Source organism: Brassica napus, chromosome C6 (genome assembly GCF_020379485.1).
Source record: "Brassica napus cultivar Da-Ae chromosome C6, Da-Ae, whole genome shotgun sequence".
NCBI classification, from domain to species: domain Eukaryota; kingdom Viridiplantae; phylum Streptophyta; class Magnoliopsida; order Brassicales; family Brassicaceae; genus Brassica; species Brassica napus.
Window position 1 is genome coordinate 18930450 of NC_063449.1, and position 21969 is coordinate 18952418.

The window sequence follows — 21969 nt, forward strand, 5'->3', positions numbered from 1 at the left end:
AACATATAAGAATGATAGAAGGAACAAAGTATTATAATCAACAAACTAAAAACATACAAATTTTGAACATTTAGAAAAAAGTCTCAAGATTATAATGAATACGCTATCTAAGACTTTTGCTATCTTACCGTCAGCATTTAGCAATTAGAAAAAAAACAATTATCAAAATTATGTAAAAGTTTTCAAAGGATCTTAAAAATCTTCATGTACACTCCAAAATAAACAAATATTAACTATTATACCAGAAAAATAAATGATAATATATTGTAATACATTATACGATCATACAAGATTAACTACAATACAAATAATTAATTGAATCAAGTAGAAGACAAATCTAATACTTTAGATTCTCAATATTATTAATTCAATAAATAAAAATGTTTCATACCAATAGTTAAATTCATTATATTTATTTTACTTTTTATATTATCTTACAAAGGCTATTTAATATTAACTAAAGTTCATCAAAATATTTATTGTGATTAAATTTTAAATCTAAATATTATACTATCTAATATATATACAACAATCACACATTCGTTGTAAAATTTTCTGAATACAAAGCAAAATTAAATATTATGCAAATAGTTCAATCGTGCATGTTATTCAAATTAAATATATGTAAAATGTATGATAAAATATTATGATGTATTAACTGTTTACATGCATCAAAAAATTTATATAATATTTTAAAATACACGTTAATATTTTTCAAATATTATGAATATGTTTATAAACGTAATTATTACATTTATAAATACAAATAAGTAAATAGATAATAAGAGGATATAGTTATAAATAAATATAAATAATAAAATCGACAAATCATATTTCAGATAAGAAATTATATAAATCAATTAAATAATTAGTGTAAAAGTTATTATAAAACTAAACTAAATTATTAATACAGACTCGCGCGTAGCTCGAGTATAAAATCTAGTGGGTGTAGAAAGATTGGAAGGTATAATAGGACGAGATGTGTGTTTTTTTTCCTTTTTGGTAATTATGTTTTTTTAGAGAAAATATTGAAGGAACATTTTTTTGATAATTTTTTGGAGGAACAAGAAGAAAAAACACGTTTGGATATTAAAATTATTTTTCTCCTAATGGTGTAAATTTTTAAGGAACATTGTCTTTCCTCTTATTTTTTATTCTTCTAATTGTGACAAACTGAAGCATGAATGAAGTAATACTGATCAACGTTGATTTCTTACTTAATGGATGCTAAACAAATTACTAACAATAATTTAGGCTAATTTCACAATTAGCAATAATTATTGATTATAATAAAATTTAGCATCTATTATTGCTTTTCCAATTTTATATGACTCTATACTTCTTTTTTATGGCCGTGTATGAGCATATTAGACCAAAACCACTTTGATATCAATGATCCCAGATAAATCTTATACTATTTAAACAGAAACATTCATTTGAACTTAATTATTGTGTTGTAAGTTTTAAATTTAATACATCTCATTTTGTATGTTATAACCCTAACCAATTCATTAGTTTACTTTCCTGATATTTCGACAGATATATAAAATAATTGATTCACTATTAATTTGCATAAATTATAATAATGTTAACTAATTTAGATAAAATAAATATTATAGAACAAGATTATATAACACCACACATCATATTAGTTATTTATTTATATGTTTTATTCCATTAACTAGAAAAGAAATCTGCAAGGTTACACGGATCATGTACATAGTTTATAACTTAAACAAGACTTATTCTTGGGTTCACCCCCTAGGGTGATCCTCTAGGTTCACCAACCAATATGATTGTCTTATTTCATATTCGATATATTTTATAAAAGGAAACAAAATATTGTCAAATTATATTATGTTTTTAAAATAAAATGGTAAAAAGAAATAAATTAAAAAATATTAGTAATTACAAAAAAAAAAATTTAACTGCGAAACACTAAACCCTAAATCCTAATCCTTAAACCCTAAATCCTAAACCCTTGGGTAAACCTTAAACCCTTGGATAAATCCTAAACTCTAAATCAAAAACACTAAACACTAAAATACTCAAGGATTTAGCTAGGGTTTAGGGTTTTAGTGTTTAGTGTTTTTGATTTAGAGTTTATGATTTATCCAAGGGTTTAGGGTTTAGGAGTTAAAGTTTAGGGATTAAGATTTAGGTTTTAGTATTGTGCTGAGGACGTTAAAAATAAAATTCTATTTTCTGTAACTACTATTTTTTTTTACCATTTTATTTTAAAAATATAATGTAACTTGACAATATTTTGTTTCCTCTTCTATAAGATATCAAATTTGAAATAATGAAATTCTATTGGGGGTGAACCCAAAAATAACTCTTTAAACAATACCAAAACTAAAAACAAAAGAGTTCAAATCTTAGAGAATAACATTAAATTATTTTTTATTAAAAACACATCAAAAGAGCTATTATAGTTTGCCATGCTTGGTCATATCCTGCATTTAAACTTCCACTTTAACACCTGGAAATCTGCTTCGTATGTAATCCAACCTAGCATAATCGAGTCCGCGAGCTCTTTTCTTAACGTTTTTTGGCATGATCAACTTCAACTTCTTTAGCGATTTTGCATGCCCGCAAAAGAACTCCACTATATCAAGCTCATGGCAATGGTTTTTATAGCCATCAATCGTTACTTCCTTGATAGAGTTAAACTCGTAGTTGCTGCTCTCCATATATGACTTTTGATGAATTATCCAAAGCGTACCAGGTTCAAATGTGAACTTCTTAATCTGCGCTTACCAAACGAGAATTTTAATGAACTTAATTAGAGTTGGAGAATTATTGATTTTGAGATAGATATAGAGATACGTACATCGATCAAAACCTTTTCGACCTTAGGGGATCTTTTGAGGAATTCAGTAATGTGATAAAGAGTACACAAGTTTGGAGCTTTAAAAAGAATATAGAATTCTTTCAAGTTCAAAAATTTGAAAATCGGGCTTCTCATTTCTCCCTCTATGTATCTTTCCTTGAATGCCTATATATATACATGTCATAGGAAACATAAAAATTCATGTACATAAACCAAGACTGCCAAAGTTATAAACAAAAGGAAGTGAGTTGTATAAACACAGGAAACAAACGCATGTGAATGTTGCATAGTCTATCTAAGATGAACATCCGCAATCATGATCAGTTGATCACCTAAAGAGTTTGTGCAAAATTGCAAAAGGAACTCTAAAATTCACTCAAGAGTGTCTTTATCTGTAAAGTTATCCTATATTTCATTATGTGGAAAAATGATATCGTATATAAGTAACCAAGTGGTCTTGGCCTAGTGGTAAAGGGCTCACAGCTGTGAGTACCGCCCTGGGTTCGATTCCCCTTGGCTACCCGGGGCGCCTTAAGTGGTAAGAAAACGCGGATCCTGCGGGCCTCGTAGTGATTAGTCCTTGGGTCTAGAAAGCCTTTGGGATCACACTACGGTTATCAAAAAAAAAAAAAAAAAAAAAATATCGTATATAAGTTTTCCTCAGATATTGCAATAAAAACATGAAACACTTTTATAAATATAAGAAAAGTAAATTCGAAAAAGTTTACCTCAAGAAAGATATTTGTCGTTGAGAGGACATGAACTCCTGTATAGGCCACCATGTTAGCAAGCACCATATTAGACGAATCGTAATAACGCCAATTGTAATTTTGGATATAATGGAGTTTCGCCTCCTTAAGTGCGTCCACACTTGAAAAGTCAAGAATCCTAACAAATCCTTCACACTTGTAGCATTCAAGAGTAGGTGCATCTAAAATGATTTGCAAGCGATTAGGCATACAATACAGGACCAGTTCCTTGAACTTCTTATGATTATGAGCATTGATGCTCAATACCCCATGCGTTATGCATCTGGTTAGTTCAAGCGTCTCGAGGTGAATGCAGTTGCTGAATATTGCATCTATCATCTCTGGTGTTACCTTGGACTTCATGAGCGCAAGTGTCCTCAAGAGTCTTAAACCCTTTGGGGTATTATTCGGTATTTCGAATTTACACCACCTTAGCTTCAAGACAGTTAGTGTCTCGATGGCCGGGAAATCAACAGAGAGATCCATAACTTTATTGGATTTGGAGAAGTTTAACGTCAGCTCTTGAATTTTTTTACTTAGGCATGTTTTTACCCACGAGAGTACGTTATCCTCTACGCCAATATGATTGAGAATCAGAACAAATCGGTTGATTTCTGATCCTTTGTGTTGATTAAAAATCTCTTCAATTATACGTACAACCTCTGATTGACTACGTCTCCTGGAGTATATCCTGCCGAAATCAAGGTCTCGGGGTCGAATCGCTGCTTCCCTGAATGTTTTGGACACAACCCGGTTTTGTAGAACATATTGGATGGGGAGATACGTTGATATGATGTACTCCACCAGATGTTCAGGCAGCTCTACAGTGAGATCTTCAGGCAGCTCGTCAATGCATTTGATCTTCTTATTTGGGGACTCTGACATTTTTAATATTTTTCTTGGAATGAGAAATTATTTCTTCAGTAGAAATGATCTTTATATAGATGATTTCATGGTAAAAGGAAGCTTTGGATATGTTTTTGTGTTTTGCTTTTGTAAATGGAAGTAATATAGTCAATGAATCATTTAGGCAATATATATTCACAAATTAGGACACACTGAATTGTAGTCTCTTTTCTGTTTGTCTTTTTGTATAAAATATAAAGTTACCATTATTAAGAATTTAAGTTTTTTAGTGAAGAACAAGTTTTAGTCTGTTTTTTAACCTTTTTATAAATGAGAAATCTGCAAAATAGGCCATAATGAGAATGTTTTTGTCACTTTATACTTTTGATTTAGTATACAGTTCTAAAATAATTATCTTCATAATACCAAAAAATTATTAAAACTAAATATAAATAAAAAAATATGGAAAATCAATATGATCATTTTAATATTTTACAATTTTGGAATACACAAATTGAATTCCAAAAACAATTTGGATATCTTGATCTTGATTTGCTAGATTGCATATTATAAATTTTTACAAAGATTAAATAAACATTCTAATTGATCTAGCATCTACGTTTTATAAATGATATAATTAATATTTTAAAGTATTCTCTATGATATATCTAAATATAGAATATGTGTATCTCAGTTCTAACCAAACCTCTTTACTATTATAAGGTACAACATATATTGTAGGCTTTTTACTTCATTGTTAAAAAATATAGATAACGTTCATTTATGTTCTATCGCTTACCCTATCATATATAGTAGATAAAACAACTACTCCTTACAATCAAGGCCATAGTCTAAGTTCTTTATTTTGAACCCTAATGGGCCTCTTGGCTTCTTTGTTTTATTTTTTGTTTTCGTGTTTAATTCTGTAATTATTTTCTTATTCTTAATAATATATTGAGATGACTTTTTATTACTCAAACTAGTTAATGAGTTCTATTGTGACGTAGGAACAATTGGACTTTTATGTTCGAGAAACTCAAAAATCTCATTTTGCCTATGAAAGAACATTGACATATTTAGGGTTTCTTCTTTAAAATTTCATAACAAAGATGTTGCGTCATACTGAAGAACTTTTCAACAACTGGTTTTTTTTTCCGTTAAAAATCTGATTAATCCTAGAATCTATATTACACCATATCACGATTATTAACTAAAATAATGTAACTACATTAGAGCACCTTTATCAATAAAGTTTCTCAACTTAATATCTAAACTTCATAATATTAATATTTTAAGATCAATTAATTGATTGATTAAAATTTATTCACTACAAGAAAACAGCAAGGATTCTGAGGGAAAAAATCGTCGGAATTTCGTCGGAATATCGTTATTCCGACGACATATCGACGAAACAAGTCGTCAGAAATAATTCCTCGGAATTTCTTCTTTCCTCGGAAATCCCTCGGAATTTTTCGACGGAATGCCGAGGAAACAAACTTCCGAGGAAATTCCGAGGATCACTAGTTTGTCGGAAATGTCCTCGGAATATACCGAGGGAGAACTTCGTCGGGATATTTCCTTGGACGTTCATCGATCGATGCGTTTTTGGACATATATACATCGATCGATAGGAATATACCGATGGACATATTCCTCGGAATATTCCGAGGAACATGTCCCTCGGTATATTCCGAGGAACCGGTTCCTCGGAATATTCCAAGGAACGGGTCCCTCGGTATATTCCGAACGTTTTTTTGTAAACAGATCGATCGATGGATTTATGTCCAAAAACGCATCGATCGATCGAGTAAAAATTAAAATTAATTTCCTCGGAATGTAAAAAATATTAATTTTTTTAAAAAAATAAAATTTCTGAAATTTAAATTCGAAAATATGAAATTAAAATTAAAATTGAAATCATATTAATTAATATTCAAAGTTTCACAAATAAAAATAAAACATTCCGAGTTTTTGGGAAAAAAAAAAAACTACGGGTCTGGCACGTCCGGGAACACCTCGTTCGGGTACATCCTCTGCATCATCTCCATCATTTGCTGGTTCAGCCTCCTCTGTGCCTCATAGCCCGCCTGTTGAGCCGCCATCTGGGTCTCCAACAAAGATATACGATCATCTTTGTCCTTCAACTGAGCCGTAAGTACTTCTGGATCAACAAAGGGCGGTGGTGCAGAAGAAGGAGGAACCGACCGGGTGCGACGACCCAAACCGACCAAACGTCCCTTCTTCTTTGGAACCGACTGAATAGAAAATAGCCAAATTTACAAATTTAAACCAAGAAATAAATGAATTGAACTTTAAAAAAAAAAGAACTTACGGATTCAACGATTTCGTTGATTCGAAACCGGGACAAGTTGGTCGAAGCCGTCGAAGCGTCATCCTCGGTTTGAAGCTGAGACACTTCGTCTACCACCTGAGTTTGGACCAGGTCGACCACGTCCCTCACAAGACCGTCATCAATCTGGCCGGTCTTCTTGTTGGTATACGCCCTCCTCATTAGGGCGAGATCATCAACCGGCTCGCCATCATTTTCTTCCGCCTTGAAAAAAAACATAAATTAAAGAAACATTAGAAATTAGAAGAAATGCACAATAAATTAAAATTCTGAAACTCAAATAATTGAAGAAAAAGCGGTTGAACTTACCATGCGATCTCCCAGAGTGGCAATAGATTGAGCACCCAAGTTATGCTTGTAGATGCCCTTCCCTTTACGGTCGCTCCTGCGGTTGGTGGAGTTGGTGGAAGAAGTTTCTTTCGTCTCTTCCTTATCCCAATGCGCACACAACTCCTTCCAGACCGTGTCGTTCATCGACTTTGGGACCTTTTAATAAAAAAAAAGAAAATAGTTTAATAAATTAAAAAATAGTTTAATAAATTAAAAAATTGTTTAATAAATTAAATCGAACCTTATTGATTTCCCACTTCTTCTTCCACTCGTGGATCTGCTTCCCATAGTTGTCCATAACTTTATGGACGAAGTGGTGATAGATAAAGAGCGTCTCATCGGAATTCCAGTTGAACTCTTGCTGAAAAAAAAACACAATTAGTAGAAAATTTATATTAAAGATTAAAAATATAAGTAAAAAATTAGAATACTTACCGCAAACTGACGAAACCACAGAACCTGCTTGTCGGTAGGGAAGTGAGTGAAAGTCGGATGTCCACTGTCGAGGGCCGAGTACATCATACGGTTGATCCATGCGCTGATCCCGTTCCCGGATCGGTTGAACCTAATAAAAAGAATAAACGGTTAATAATGAATCCAAATTTAAAGAAAAAAAAATGTTTAATTACCATGTTTGACCCCGTCCATGTGGATACGGAGTGAGATACGGAAGATGGTCACGACCGGGCTGTTGAACCAACTCCGCAACACGCATCACTCCCGGAGGACCCGGAGGAACAGGAGCGGATGCAGCAGCGGGAGCGAGAGGAGCAGGAGCGGGTGCAGCAGAGGGAGATGTATGGTTGGAGCTGTGGGGCGAAGGGGAATCCTGAAAATGGCTGGAATCCCGAGACTGGCTCCCCGTACCACCACGACCACGACGCTGTCGAGGCCGGGTCTGATCATCATGAGACCTGTAAATTAAAAAAATATATTTAATAAATAGAAAATATATAAATTAATTTTTTTAAAAAAAAATCCCAAATAATTTAATCACAAAAAAGATTTATATATATTAAAAATATTTAATAAATATATAAAAATAGTTCTAATAAACAAAAAATAGTTTTAATAAATAAAAATAGTTTAATAATTACAAAAAATAGTTTTAATAATATATATATATATTAAAAATATTTTTAAATCCCAAATAATAGTTTTTAATCACAAAAAAAGTTTTATAGATATTTAAAATGTTTTGTAAAATCCAAAAAATCGAATTTATATACAAAATTTTTTTGTAAAATCCAAAAAATCGAATTTATATAGAAAAATCGATTTGTAAAATACAAAAATCGATTTTATATACAAAAATCGATTTTATAAAAAAAAAAAAAAAAAAAATTATAAAAAAATTCTAAATCAATTCAACAAAACAAATTATTCAACCAAATCATAATTCTAAACCTATTATACAACCAAATCACAATCCTAACCAATCACCCTAACAAAAATCTATCAAAACTACACAAAAACCTAACAAATAGAACCTAAGAGAGTGGGATAGGGTCCTTACATGATTTGTGTAAGAGAAGGGGGAGATCGCCGGAGATATCGTCGGATTTCAGGGGGAAATCGCCGGAGAGAAGAGAGGAGTCGCGCAGAGGAAGAAGAGAGAAATGGGGAAGAAGAAGGGGCTCGTGGTTATAAAACCTAGGGTCCGACGGACATTATCCGTCGGAATTCTAATTTCAATTTTCGCGAAATATTTGCCCGGTAAAATGAAAATATTCCGAGGAAATTCCGACGGATAGTAAAATATCCGTCGGAATTTCCTCGGAATATTCCGAGGAAATACCGAGGAACTAGTGTTTGGGGTTTCAAAACATCAATTTTTTTTGCCGTATTTCATTTCTTATACAATTGTAATGCATACCATTGAGGATTCTTTGTATAGATGAGCATAAACCATGAAATAACAAATTTCAAAACTAATTGAAAGTATTCCCTTTACCGTTCATTAAAAGGTATAAGTGTTTCTCTTATGTTGTGGGATTTCGTTCATACAATCGGAAAAGTGTTAATTATACGGTAAGGAACAAATATTTGACTTCATAATGAACGTAAGACACTTAATAAGGGTTATATAGGTGTTATTCAAACCGCAAAACGTTGTTTTCGGTTTAAAAACCCTATTTCCTCGGAATTTCCTCGGATTATTCCGAGGGAACTCCGAGGAAACCCTCTTCTTCCTCGGAATTGCCTCGGAATATTCCGAGGAACTAGTGTTTGGGGTTTCAATACGTCAATTTTTTTTTATAAACGGATCGATCGATGTATATATATCCAAAAACGCATCGATCGATCACTAAGATGGACCGGACCGTAAGAATGTGATCGATCGATGAGATTATCCAATCGATCGATCGAGAATCTCAAGTGTTCCTCGGAATGTCCTCGGAATATCTTGTAAGTTTTTTTATAAACGGATCGATCGATGGATATATGTCCAAAAACGCATCGATCGATCATTAAGATGCACCAGACCGTAAGAATGTGATCGATCGATGAGATTATCCCATCGATCGATCGAGAATCTCAAATGTTTCTCGGAATGTCCTCGGAAAATCTTGTAAGTTTTTTTATAAACGAATCGATCGATGGATATATGTCCAAAAACGCATCGATCGATCACTAAGATGGACCGGACCGTAAGAATGTGATCGATCGATGAGATTATCCCATCGATCGATCGATCACTAAGATGGACCAAAGCGTAAGAATGTGATCGATCGATCCGTATTTGTTCAAAAACGCATCGATCGATCCGTGTGCGGGAAACAGAATTATAAGGCAAAACCAGACCTTTTTTGGATCTAAACCTCAGAACTCTCATCCCCTCCGATTTCCCCTATAATTTGCCCCCCCCCCCCTTTCTCTCTCTATAATCATCCGATTTGAACAATTTTGGACTCTATTCCCCTTGATTTTTCGAGCTCTACCTGATTCCTACACTCGTTTTCACCCTAAGACATGTATACTCCGCGAATCTCCACATTCTGAAATCGTGTTCTTGAGCAATTTTTGGGTTTTGTGAATTTCTTATTTCCGTGTTGATTCCTTGATCAAATATGCATGAAACAGATGTTTAAACATGGAATAGAACACAATTGTCTGTGATCAACGAGTTTGGAACAGGATTTGAGATGATTTAGGGATTGAGAATTTTTTTCAATTTGGTTTTTTTTATCACAACTCGATTTCGCCTTTCATTTTCATGTTGCTTTGAGTTCTTAATTGATTATAACCATGTTGAGAGCAATGATTCTATTTTGTAGAGAATGAAGCGCACGAAAACATCAGCAAAGAAGAACACACAAGAAGAGGGTTCGTCTCAGCGAAAGAAGCAAAGGCCAAAGAAGTGGGATAAGTCTGATACCACCCACTACAACAACATGAAGAAGGTAGCCGTTCCGGCTACACAACTAGCATGTCCTGAGACGATGACAATATTGGGAATCAAAGCAGACATTGAAGGGCTGTTCCAGAACATGGGTCTAGGCCAACTATGCAACCTCAACGAACCCACTTATCCGGAGTTAGTACGCCAGTTCATAGCATCCGCATACGCCAGCCGTCCGATGATAGCCATCAGGAAGGTTTTCAGGCATTCGTAGTGCGGAAAGTATACTATGAGGTATCTTTCATAGACCTCTGCGAACTATTTGGATTGAGTGCAGGGGAGAGGACATCTGGTCTTTATTGGACTTCAGAGCTGTTGAACTTCTGGGAAACGATTGGCACAGGGGTTTATAGATCTTCTCAGGCAAAGGAGTCACTTATCCGGAGCCCAGTACTGAGATATGCAACACGCCTCATTGGCTCATTGCTATACGGGACAACCACAGCCGCATCAGTCACGCAATGGGAGTTGTGCCTCCTGTACCAAGGTGTGAGGCATTTGCTACCGGCATTTGGAAACTCTACATTCCCACCTGCTACTGCCTTCAACATGGGAGCGGTGCTGGCCGCAAACTTAGCAGGATACAAGGGGAAAGTAACCAAATCCAAGAGCAATGCATGTGGATTTGGTGCAGTGATTACTCGGATCCTTAGACATGTGGGTGTAGACTGCGAGAACCAGCAGGTAGCACTGGACAGATCGAACAACATTGCTTGGAACTACCTGGATGTCAAAAATCTTGTAAGTAAGGAGTTCATAGCTGGTCCCCACTCGAGGATCGATCGGGATGGTCCTTACGTCTACGTATTCCAGGACCGAGCGAAGAAAACACTCTACTGCCACCTGCCTCAGATCGGCCTGACTGCTCTACTTTCAGAGGCTGCAGTTGAGTTCCTACCCCCTGCTACCGCACTAGTAGACAAGCCATCCTTCTTCACGCCAAAATATCAGACCAAAGGCAAGGCCGTGGTTGATGAAGAAGGAGAAGATGAGGCTGCACAAGCCATTCCAGATGATTCACAACCCCATCAGCTACTCCCATCAGACTCCAGCCAGTACAAGCTGCAAGAGCTTCCACCGAACGCCACTTCGCGCCAGCAACAACATTGGAGAGATCAGAGCATAAAGACAAACAACGACATGCTACACAAGATCTGGGCTGCCATTTCACGTATCAGGCCGTGTCGTTGCCAAAAGGATGATGTAGTTCATCGGGACAACTCTCCATCCAGCTATAGTTCGGGTTCGAGTGGTACACACAGGGTAAGAAAGAGGTCCAAGAGACCCAAAGATGCAGGAACATCTGGAGCAGGAGACGAGGAGTAGGAGCTATCACCGGCCAGTATTGCCATTTCATTTCCGAACGCGCTATTTTATTTTCTTTTCTATTCTAACGTTTTATGGTCTTATTTTCTGTTAATTTTGAACTTAGTTTTTTTTTTCTTAATTATGAGTTCGTATTTCTTTTACATGGTTTCTTCGTTTTATTTGGTTGTGTTTTGAGTAGTTTTTAATTCGTATTCAGCTTTGCCTTGCTAGATAAACCAAATAACTAATATCCGAGGAAAGAGGTTATATCAAGTGTTCCTCGGAATTTCCTCGGTATTTCTTAAAAAAAAAAAAAAAATCAATGGTAGTCTGTTTCCGAGTCATCATCACCAGATGAATCTGAATCTGGATCTTGGTGAAACTCTCCAATCACTGGTTCATCCTCTACGTGAACGACGGCTTCCTCTCCAAAGTCGGTTAAATCGACAACAAGGCCAACTCCAGCTAAATCTTCTGCTGCACTTAAGTTGCCGGATGTGCTTGGTTGTAGTGGGTCTTCCAGCTCAGAACTTCCCTGAACTCGGCCTCTCGGGTTGAGTCTTGTAACAGTAACCCATGGATCATCTCTGTTCCTTACCCGGGGGTACTTGATATAACAAACCTGTAACATTTAGAAAAATTATAAATTAATACACATGATGATGAATCATTCTGAATAATTAACATTTAATTACCTGATCGGCCTGAGAAGCAAGAATGAAAGGATCATAATATTGCAGCTTTCGCCTCGAATTTACTGATGTAACACCAAATGCATCTGTTCTCACACCTCGATCTGGAGTGTTGTCGTGCCAATCACAATAGAAAACAGTACAGCGCAATCCAACCATGCCCAAATACTTGATTTCCAAAATCTCATGTATGTGTCCGTAGTATACATCATCTCCTGATGCAGAACAAACGCCAGCATCATAAGTCGTACTCGAACGTCTCCTCTTCTGAGTTGTGAATGCATATCCTCGAGTACAAAATCTCGGATATGACTTCACAACAAAGTTTGGTCCAACGACCATCTCACGTATCCAATCGTCAAATGTTTCACCTCTGGCCAAACCAGCAGACACCTATTAATAGCACATATATATATGTTATATCAATAAATGTGAATTAGTATAAATATGTGATAAAATATATTTTAATTTGTTTAAAGCACTCACATAAGTAAACATCCATCCAGTAAATTCTCTCTGCTTCATTTCTTCTAGTTCGTCCTCTGTGGCGTATCTATACTCGAACCGCTTTTCTGCCATGAAAATCCTGTATATGATGACAATAATGTAATTAATTAAGATTTAAATTTCAACTTGTTAAAATAAAAATTTGTAAGCTCATTTATTTACCTCTCATATTGAAGAACGTCTTCGCAGTTGGTGAGCAAATATGTTTGCAAATGACTGCGCTCCTGCTCAGTAAGTCGACGGTCCTTTGGTTTTCCGCTAAGTCGTCCAACGTCTGTGAAAATGTCTGGAACCGTAACATGATATGTTGCCCGTTCGCCTCTATCATCATGCCGAGCAGGTCTTCTGTTTTTGGTCTGAACTTCTGCTGGAAAGTAGTACTCGGCAAAGTTTGAAGTTTCTTCATTGATCATCTGTGCGACTATAGAACCTTCCACCCTACTTAAATTTTTCACCATCTTCTTCAAATGGAACATATACCGCTCATACAGATACATCCATCTATACTGCACAGGACCACCAAGTTCCAATTCTCTTGCCAGGTGAATAACAAGATGCTCCATAACATCAAAAAATGAGGGAGGAAATATCTTCTCAAGGTTGCACTGAATCACGGCTATGTTAGTCTTCAAATTTTCAATACCTTCAAGAGTCACTGATCTCGTGCATAAATCGCGGAAGAAACCACTTATCCCTGCAATTGCTTCATGAACATTTCGTGGTAATAGTTCCTTGAAGGCGAACGGAAGGAGGCGCTGCATCATTACATGGCAATCGTGGCTTTTCAAGCCAGTAAACTTTCCTTCCTTTCTGTCGATACAGTTACGCAAATTTGATGCGTAACCGTCTGGAAATTCCACATCGTTTGAAATCCAATCAAAGAACGCATCTTTTCCCGCTGCATCAAGTCGGTATATGGGAAAAGGAGCCCTACCATTCTCATCAACATGAAGTTCTGAACGAGCACATATATCGACTAAATCCAGTCTTGACTTCAAATTATCCTTTGTTTTACCTTGAACATTAAGGATCGTGTTCATGAGATTGTCAAAAAAGTTCTTCTCAATATGCATGACATCTAAATTATGCCTTAGCAGATGATCCTCCCAGTATGGCAGATCCCAGAAAATACTTTTTTGTGCCAGTTATGTAGTTCTCCAACAGCATCTACCGGAAAACGCTCATGTCCACCGACGTCTGGCGTCCTTTCTGCACCAAAATCTCTTAGTTGTATCTTCAAATCTTTCCCACAAATTTCCGGAGGTGGACTGTCAAACACCCTCTTGTTCTTCGTAAACAAATTCCTACTCCTACGATATGGATGATCAGGTGGTAGGAATCTCCTGTGACAGTCAAACCAACACGTTTTCCTTCCGTGTTTTAGTTGGAAAGCATCAGTGTTATCTTGACAATATGGACATGATAGCCTTCCATGCGTTGTCCATCCAGACAACATACCATATGCTGGAAAATCACTTATTGTCCACATTAGTACTGCCCGCATTTGAAAGTTTTCTTTACACGAAACATCGTATGTTTCAGCACCTTGAGCCCATAGTTGTTGCAACTCATATATTAGTGGCTGAAGAAACACATCAAGTGATCTCTTAGGATGCTCTGGTCCGGGAACGAGAATCGAGAGAAACAAAAACTCTCGTCGCAAGCACAAGTTTGGGGGTAGGTTGTATGGTGTAAGAATGACGGGCCATAGAGAATACTGTCTTCCACTCTTGCCAAACGGACTGAAACCATCAGTACATAATCCAAGGTAGACATTTCTTCTCTCATACGCAAAGTCGGGATACTTTGATTGGAAATGCTTCCACGCTTTTGCATCTGAAGGATGTCTGATCTCACCATCTGTTGAGTGCTCCGCATGCCATCTCATTGGTTGCGCTGTGCGTTCAGACAGATACAACCTCTGCAACCTTTCCGTCAAAGGTAAATACCACATCCTTTTATATGGCACTGGAACTCTTCCACTCGTATCTTTATAACGAGGCTTTCCACAAAATTTGCATGTAACCCGCTGTTCATCCGCCCTCCAATAAATCATGCAGTTGTCGCTGCATACATCTATTACCTGATACGATAAACCAAGACCAGCTACGAGTTTCTGAACCTCGTAGTATGAACCAGGAGCTACATTATCCTCGGGTAGAATACCTTTTACAAAATCAGCAATCGCATCCACACAGTCTTCAGCCAAATTATAATCTGTTTTAATGCCCATCAATCTTGTAGCAGATGATAAAGCTGAATGACCATCTCTGCAACCTTCGTACAATGGTTGCTTTCCAGCATCCAACATATCATAAAATCTCCTAGCTTTTGCATTGGGTAAATCTTCCCCTCTAAAATGATCATTTACCATCTGCTCAGTACCTACACCATAATCTACATCCGTTCTAATTGGTTCTTCTAATCTAACCGCTGGCTGAGGTTCGCTAGTACTACCATGTTCATAATCAGTTTCCCCATGATGATACCAAATTTTGTAACTTCGTGTAAACCCACTCAAATATAGATGAGTCCAAACATCCCACTCTTTAATAACCTTTCTATTTTTACAATTAGAGCAAGGACATCTTAACATACCTGTTTTTTCTTCCGGTTGTCGGTGAACTAACCCCATGAATTCGGTTATACCTCGTTGGTATTCTTCCGTAAGCAATCTCGTGTTCGGATCCAAATGAGGTCGATCGATCCAAGAACGAAAATAATTTGAAGAAGACATATTTTTTATGAATCAAATTTGTGTGTAAATAGAGTAAGAGGGAGGATGAAGATATGGAGTGAATGAAGAGGAAGAGGAGTGCTTGTATTTATAGTTTAAATCCTGCCGACAGACCGAGGAAATTCCGACGGAATTCCGACGGAAAAGGCTAGTTCGTCGGAATTTCCTCGGAATTTTGTAAAATCCCCCAACGGCTCTCCAACGGCTATAATATTTCCTCGGAATTCATCGGTTTTTTCCGAGGAACCCATTTTTCCTCGGAATTTCCTTGGAATATTCCGACGGATTGATATTTCCTCGGAATTCCGTCGGTATATTCCGAGGAAATTCCGAGGAAACACAAAATTGGGTTTCCTCGGAATTTCCTCGAAAATTCCTCGGGATATTCCGAGGATTTCATTTTCCGTCGGAATGTCCGTCAGAATACCGCTGTTTTCTTGTAGTGATTACCTAAAATAAATTCAAAATATCCATATGCAAACACATAGCAAAAAAACTTTCAAGAATATCTAAGAAGATCAATTTTTTTAGATACTTTTCTATTCTCCCTCCTATTTACTCTAAATTGTTTTTGTAATTACTTAGATCCCTATTAGGTACTCCCTCCGTTTCATTTTATTTGTCGTTTTAAAGTTAAATTTTGTTTTAATTTTAAGTGTCGTTTTATGTTTTCAATGCAAAATTTAATAACAATTTTTCAATTTTTTTTTCTATTGGTTGAAATATGGTTAGGTGTATAGGTAATGATGTTTTTATTTTGGTAATATGCAAAATTAAATGTTTTATTAATATGTGTGTATAAACCTAAAACGACAACTAAAGTGAAACGAAGGGAGTATCTTCCAATGGAAGTGCTCTTACCCACAATAGCCAGTTAGATTAATTGACTTATTTGGAAGCTTTTATTGATAAAACTATTGATTTTTCTTGGCATAGAATTAAAAAAACTATGTTTTTCTCGATGTAAATTAATTTCTGTTGAGATTTGTTTGACTTAATCTTTTCTAAATATCGTTGATAATTATATTGATGTTTAACTATTGTTTATTATTAAGTTGTTAACAGAAACTAGGGATCTTCTTACACTTATATTTGAATATTAATTGTGTATATATATATATATATATTACAATCGATTTGAAAGTATTAAATTGTTAGAAATTTAAATTGTTTTGTATTTATTCATTTCCTTGTGTCTAACAAATGTAAAATAATTTAACTCACAAATTGTTGCTGTTATTACTAAAATCAAATGTAGAATGATAACTAAGATGAGTAAAAGTTAACTAAACATATTTATGTTTTAGATACATTTTATCTTATTTATATAGGTTTTGTATAAAACAATTATAACATTTACAGCCAATTTAAACTTTGTTTTAACTTTAGAATCATTGAGTTATAATACCTTATTGAACAATTTAATAATAGAAATAAAATTGAATCAAAAATCCAAACGTAAAAATAATATTATTATCCAAACTATTTGGCTAGGAAGGAAAAGACTTGAATAGTTATTTTCTTATCCAAAATATATTAATAGATATCAGATTGTAACAACCTCAGATTGTAACAACCTGTAACAGATTGTAACAACCTATAACAAACCATTGAGATTTAAAACAACCAATCAAAGTATGACATATTATCATTCTAATTTAATATTTTCAAAAATGTTAATATTCTAAAAAAATATTTTATAAATAAACAGGAATCAATATCAAATAATGGAAACTAAAAAAATGAAAAAAAATTATAAATGTATTAAATTAATATCTATAATAAATTTTCGAAATTCAACATAAATAATTATGTAATTATTTATTATTTTTATACTATATAAAATTTGAAGTTATTTTAATTTATTATTTTTAAAAAATGTCAATGTACTAAAAACAATATTTAAAATAAAAAGAAATCAATATAAAATAATGTTGACTAATAAAAGTAAAAACTTTATAAATTTATTAACTTAATATCTATAATCAGTTTCCAAAATTCAACATAAATAATTAAGTAATTATTTATTATTTTCTTAAAATTTATTTATTTCAAAATAATAAAAAATTTCTTTAAAAAAATATAATAGTGCAGTAATATCAAAATAGTAAACATACAAAATTTTAAAGCAAAAATAAGTAAATTCTCATAATCGTTAAAAAGATAAATAGCAAACATCGTGACCACAATTTTTCTTATTTAAGGTCATTCAATCTGTTATCATGACAACTGGTTTTGAGGCTATAAGTCATTGATCGTATCTACGTAATTTTTAAAATGGCCAATCGTAATATGACAAATCATTTATTATTTTAAAAAAAAATTAATATGTCCAAAAATTGTTTATCCCCTATATATTAATTGAGGATCATTTAAAAAGTTATAAATTTAATTTTGTACTAATTAAAAAGAGACCATGCTTAGGTGTCACTTAATTAAGATGACAATTTAGCTTACGTGACAGCTTAAGAATCAATTGAAAAAATATTGGTCCAAATCCAATTACTATTGAACATTATATTAATCCAAAATATAAGAAGCGTGTATTTTTTTCCTAAATAAAAGCTACAGAATTACCTAATATGATTAACATATATATGACAATTAATGACTATGAATAATAAAGATTTGATAACAATTTTTGCATTATTCTTCATTCTTGTTTATTTTGATATTATTAAAAAAATAAACAATCACATTAACCATATAGTAAAAATTTAGATTCTTTCTTATATGTTATATTTTAAATTTTATAAAACATATTTAAATTACAAAAATATGAGTTTTCCTTAAGCATGTGACTAAAAGCATTACAGTGACATGTATTAATTCGATGGTTGATCTGAAACCTTTCAAAACCATATGAAAGATAAATGTCAAAATAATTCAACTGTGGAAACAATACTGTTCACTTTTTTTCAAGAATGTGTTCGGTGGAAAAAATAAGTTTTTGTGTCATAATATGTTTAATGTCCAATCCGATACAATCATGATATATTAATTATAGCTTAGTTCAACAATTTTTAATAAAAATTGATCCGGTCCATCAGAAAGAAATTATATAATAAAAAAAAAACATTGTATATGTATAAATAAAATGATAAAATATATATAGAAAATTGTCAATAATATATACAAATAAACTCATCTTGCGATGTGCTGTCTTATCCTAGTTTAAAATTAAACAGAAGCCAATATCAAATTAGTTAAGTTAACAAAAGTGGAAAACTATAAATTATAAATAAGCTGACTTAATATATAATATATTTTCGACATTTGATATAAAAATATAAATACAAAGTAATAATTAATAATTAATTTTAAAAATGTAAGAATTTCAAAAAATTATAAGTAAATAAATTTAACTCATGATTTTCAAATTTTAGGCTACATGCTAATGAAAATATTCACGAATAACATATACTATATATAAGTTAAATTGAAGGTATAAATAATTGAGAATGTTCACATAATATTTTTAAAACACCAAAATATGCTAAATCATCATTTTATTTACTATATAAGAACAAAACTAAAAATCCATTGAGAATATACACATATTATAAGAAACCAATTAAAATATAAAAACCATAATATTATTTTAATATTTTTAAAAATGTTTAAATATCCAAAATTGATTATTTGAAAAAAAAATGGAATTCAATATCAAAAAGACAAAATACTAAATAAATAATTAAAATGGCAGTCACTTATGTATATATACACTAAGTATTTTGAAATTTAACATAAATATATATTATATAAAAGTTTAGGCGATGTTACTAAAAATGTTGAGGCTATAAGTACTAAAGGTATCCACATATGATTTAAAACAACCAATTATATTATGCAAATCATTTTTTAATTTCTATTTTAAAAAATATTAATATTTCAAAAAAAATTTCATTTAAGAATAAAATACTAACCAATATCAAAACAAAGTAAGTTAACAAAAGTAAAACATTATAAATAAATTCACTTAATATATATGTATATATATATATATATATATAATATTTTCATAATTTAACATTAAAATAAAATGCAAAATAATAATTACTTAAAAAAATACAAGGCTTTTAAACAATTATAAGTAAATAAATTTAACTCATGATTTTCAAAATTTAGGCTATATGCTATTGAAAATATTCTTAAATAACATTTACAATATATAAGTTGAGGCTATAAGTCACTGATAATATTTACAATATATAAGTTGAGGCTATAAGTCACTGATAACATTTACATATTATTTTAAAACACCAAAATATGCTAAAACATCCGTTTATTTATTATATAAAAGTTAAGGCTATAAGTCATTAAAAATACACACATTGGATTATAAACAACCAAATATGAAAAATAATAATTATAGTTTACTATTTTTGAAATGTTAAAATTTCCAAAACTGATTATTTCAATACAAAGTAGAATTCAACATCAAATAAAGCAAAATAATAAATAAATCATTAAAATGGAATTGACTCATATATATACTAAATATTTTGAAATATAACAAAAAGTAACTAAAATAAAGTAAAAGATAAAGTATACATGACTTTTAACTTGTGAGAACACAAAATAAAATATACTCTTCAGAATAAAGTTTCAAAAATTTTATTTTTAAAATAAATGAAAAATCAATATCAACCGTATTTTCTTTAATAATATCCAAATCAAAGAATCGCATAATCCTCATGAAAAAGGAACACATATATAGGGTTTAGAGTGAAAGAAGAATAACGTGGACAAAAACGAAAAAACATCCTCGATGGAAAGTAAATCTTACAAGCTGAAGACAATATAAAAATAAGATTACAAATTTACACTCGCTATCTCTGACGATTATGAATAAGTAAGAGAACAAATGAGAGCTCCAAGCCACAATTTATTTATGAATTTCAAATTATTTTTAATCAAACAAAAGAAATTAACAAATTTATTTATCCATTAATTTTTTTTTAATATTAATCAACACTATTATCTTATGTTTTGACAAATATTATTTTAGTCAGTTACAGTTAAATTTTTCATAGAAACTAACCAAATAAGTTACACCGAAATTATTATTGTTCTTAAATCAAACTACATGATGAATTCTTATAATAATTAGTCTGATTCACCTCATATAACATATAAAATTTTAAGTAAAATAATTCTAACAAAATTCTCTCTGTTGAGTTATGCCGAAAGAAATATTTAGAGAACAAAGTTTATAACATATATTAGAAATAAAGAGCCGAAGCAAGCAAATCAAATAATTTAGTTAAAATTTTAAATAAATTTTATAACGAACACCAAGAATAAATTAGCATGAAAGATAACATAAAAGAATGATAGAAGGAACAATCAATATAAATTTATCAATATAAATATACTGTCTAATTATTATAATCAACAAACTAAAAACATACAAAAACATTTGGAAGAAAAAAAATCTCAAGATTACAATGAATACGTTATCTAATATTTTTTGCTATCTTATCGTCAGCATTTAGCAATTAAAAAAAATTATCAAAATTATGTAATAATTTTCAAAGGATCTTAAAAATCTTCAATGTAAAATCTAAAACAAACAGATATTAAATATTATACCAAAAAATAAATTATAATATATTTTAATGCATTATCCGATCATACAAGTTTAACTGCAATACAAATAATTAATTAGATCAAGTAGTAGATAAATATAATACTTTAGATTCTCAACATTGTTAATTAAATAAATAAAATGTTACGTAACATTAGTTAAATTCATTATATTTACTTTACTTTTTATATTATCTTACAAATGCTTTTTAATATTAACGAAAATTCATCAAAATATTAAATGTGATTAAATTTTAAATCTAAATATTATACTATCATAGATATATATATATATAACAATCACACATTAATTGTAAAGTTATTCTGATTACAAAGTAAAATTAGATATTATGCAAATAGTTCAATCATTTATGTTATTCAGATAAAACATATGTAAAATGTATGATAAAGTATTATGATGTATTAACAGTTTACATCAGTCAATTTATATAATATTCTAAAATACAAATGATATTGTTTCAAAAATATGAATATGTTTATAAACACGATTATTACATTTGTAAATACAAATAACAAAATAGCTAATAAGAATGTATAGTTATAAATTAAAATAAACAATAAAATCGACAAATCATATTTCAGATAAAAATTATATAAATCAATT

At 32.0% G+C, this 21969-nt stretch overlaps 1 protein-coding gene across 1 annotated transcript; it reads right to left on the bottom strand.

The window, feature by feature from the left end:
• Nucleotides 1-2097: 2097 nt before the first annotated feature.
• Nucleotides 2098-5722, bottom strand: LOC106405568 (putative FBD-associated F-box protein At1g61330). Its single transcript, XM_013846093.3, has 3 exons — nt 3562-5722; nt 2834-2998; nt 2098-2750 (listed from the first exon to the last, which is right to left on the bottom strand). Exons 1-3 carry the CDS (start codon nt 4465-4467, stop codon nt 2463-2465), a joined length of 1359 nt encoding a protein of 452 aa, XP_013701547.2. The 5' UTR covers nt 4468-5722; the 3' UTR covers nt 2098-2462.
• Between the last annotated feature and the right edge of the window lie 16247 nt (nt 5723-21969).